The sequence below is a fragment of the Etheostoma spectabile genome, chromosome 6 (genome assembly GCF_008692095.1).
Source record: "Etheostoma spectabile isolate EspeVRDwgs_2016 chromosome 6, UIUC_Espe_1.0, whole genome shotgun sequence".
NCBI lineage: Eukaryota > Metazoa > Chordata > Actinopteri > Perciformes > Percidae > Etheostoma > Etheostoma spectabile.
Window position 1 is genome coordinate 23,249,044 of NC_045738.1, and position 3,052 is coordinate 23,252,095.

The 3,052-nt window shown below is 41.1% G+C and overlaps 1 protein-coding gene across 21 annotated transcripts in view; it reads right to left on the reverse strand.

Moving 5' to 3' along the window:
- The window catches only part of rims2a (regulating synaptic membrane exocytosis 2a), a 192,741-nt gene that overhangs the window by 157,260 nt on the left and 32,429 nt on the right, over positions 1-3,052 (reverse strand). For 11 of the 21 annotated variants that reach the window (XM_032517808.1, XM_032517820.1, XM_032517818.1 and 8 more), the window contains exon 3: positions 86-118. The exons of the other annotated variants lie outside the window; for them this stretch is intronic. In XM_032517808.1, the coding sequence (XP_032373699.1) occupies positions 86-118 (33 nt within the window). The remainder of the gene's footprint in view (positions 1-85; positions 119-3,052) is intronic. 21 annotated transcript variants of the gene reach the window in all.

The window sequence follows — 3,052 nt, forward strand, 5'->3', positions numbered from 1 at the left end:
CCCCGAGACAAAGAGGAGAAAGCCACAGGAAGCACACAGCACCGACTTGAGCACTAGAGCACTCTGGGAAATGCAGTTCACTTACTGTGCCGGCTGAGGCTTTGGTTCTTCTTTGATCCTAAAACATAAAAAAATAAATAAAAAAGGTGTGCACAGCTCAGTGCATACAGAACACAAAGAGCTGAAGAAAACACAAAATACTGACATAACTGATAGCACAAAAAATGGGTATGACATAAATAATACTTAAACTGTAATGTGACTAATATTCAGGATATTATAGATGAGGCTTTGATGAAACGGATGACAATGATGAGGTAAACAACATTAAAGAAATGAATTAGTCATTCTGAATGTAACATTCAGAATTACTAAAGATGAGTAAAGTAAGTAAGGGATTTGTACAAACTTAAACTTAAATGTGGCTTCCCTATGTGAGTAACACCCTTTCTCATACTGTGTAGCTTTACATAACTTGTTAAGGTACCTTGGCTTTCTACAACAACTCTTTTATACTTGATCAGAGTCCATTACGTCTGTCGGCCATTAACGGCAATGTAAACATTATATACCTTTGTTATTTTTAAACTAGGATTAAAGGTGCTCTAAGCAATATCACGCAATTTTTCGGCTACAACATCTTTTGTCACATACAGAACACATCTCCTCACTATCTGCTAGCTGCCTGTCCCCTGAACATACTATAAAAAACATCTCCTCACTATCTGCTAGCTGTCTGTCCCCTGAACACAGTGTAAAAACATCTCCTCACTATCTGCTAGCTGCCTGTCCCCAGAACACACTATAAAAAAACATCTCCTCACTATCTGCTAGCTACCTGTCCCCTGAACACATTGTAAAAAACATCTCCTTACGTCTGCTACTGCCTGTCCCCAAAACACTGTGAAAAACATCTCCTCACTATCTGCTAGCTGCCTGTCTGCAGAACACACTGTAAAAACATCTCCTCACTATCTGCTAGCTGTCTGTCCCCTGAACACAGTGTAAAAACATTCTTCACTATCTGCTAGCTGCCTGTCCCCAAACACACTGTAAAAAACACTTCCTCACTATATGCTAGCTGTCTGTCCCCAGAACACACTGTAAAAAACATCTCCTCACTATCTGCTAGCTGCCTGTCCCCTGAACACACTATAAAAACATCTCCTCACTATCTGCTACTGCCTGTCCCCAGAACACACTGTAAAAAACTCTCCTCAGTATCTGCTAGCTGCCTTTCCCCAAACTCACTGTAAAAAAGATCTCCTCAGTATCTGCTAGCTGCCTGTCCCCTGACACACTGTAAAAACATCTCCTCACTATCTGCTAGCTGCCTGTCCCCAGAACACACTGTAAAAAAACATCTCCTCACTATCTGCTAGCTACCTGTCCCCAAACCACCTGTAAAAAACATCTCCTTACTGTCTGCTAGCTGCCTCCCCTGAACACAGTGTAACCATTCTCACTATCTGCTAGCTGCCTTGTCCCAGAACACACTGTAAAACATCTCCTCACTATTTGCTGGCTGCCTGTCCCTGAACACACTTGTAAAAACATCTTCTCACAATCTTCTAGCTGCCTGTCCCCTGAACACACTGTAAAAAACATCTCCTCAGTATCTGCTAGCTGCCTGTCCCGTGAACACACTGTAAAAAACATCTCCTCACTATCTGCTAGCTGCCTGTCCCCAGAACAAACTGTAAAAACATCTCCTCACTATCTGCTAGCTGCCTGTCCCCAGAACACACAAATGACGTGTCCAATAAATTTAGACTAATGCATCTTTATTCACTTATTATTTAATCACACAAGTGTGTACCCAAAGTGTCTCTCTGAACATCAGAATAATTCCTCTTTTGTACATTTCTTCTTGTTCTCACACGTCAGTTTATCTATTTCTGTTATACAGTGTTACCTTCAATCCACTCCTTATTTGTAAGACCCTTCTAATAGATAGACACTTTCCGATCTATTCTCAACTGAGATCGGGTTACGTCCAACTAAGCCTTCTGTGGAAGATCAGGACAGGCAGCTAGCAGATAGTGAGGAGATGTTTTTTACAGTGTGTTCAGGAGACAAGCGGCTAGCAGATAGTGAGGAGATGTTTTTTACAGTGTGTTCTGGGGACAGGCAGCTAGCAGATAGTGAGGAGATGTTTTTTACAGTATGTTCAGGGGACAGGCAGCTAGCAGATAGTGAGGAGATGTTTTTTACAGTGTGTTTAGGGGACAGGCAGCTAGCCGATAGGGACAGGCAGCTAACAGATGTTGTAGCCTAAAAAGCATGTGACATCGCTTAGAGCACCTTTAAAGGATTAACTCAGATTTACAAAAAGCCGTTTTCTCACTTTTTGACTTTTATGGTGTTCTGAGCAGCATTGAACAGTTACAGTACATTTGAATATTTTAACAGCAACATGTTCCTTCCACAAACAATGCTGTGGTTACTCTGGGCAACCCGCAGATCTCAGTTTTGCCCATTTTCATTGGAACTACTTTTTTAATCTAAAGATAATCTAAAGATTAAATAGTTCCATTTCTGTTGCTGTTATTGTAAATATGATTTTGAAATCCTGTGAGCACCACAAGCAAAATTCAATTCACCTCCATTGTATTGGCGCAGCAGCAGAAACAACAGAGGTGGGTATCTTAAAACCTGTGCAAATAAAACCAAAACTGCACAGCGAACTACATCAAAACCAAAAAGCCAAACATCTATGGAGTAGACTATTCCTCCCGGGGTGGCCTCCAGCTCCTGCATCGGCCTGGGTTCAAATTCGACCATTGCTGTGCTTCATCCCCCTTTCATATCTGTCCATTTTTAGTCTAATAAAGGGAAAAAAACCCAAAATTATATCTTAAAAAAAAAAAAAAAGTAGACTGTTCCAATTCTAATGACCACACTGGCTTAGCCACAAAACAAGAGTAGAAGTTACATCACGGGGTTCTTTACATTACACATTCCTCATGTGGAACTATCTTTAAGAAGTTGAAATAGGTTTACCCAAAATGATCAAGACAGCGCAACCAGCACTCAAACGCACACACACACA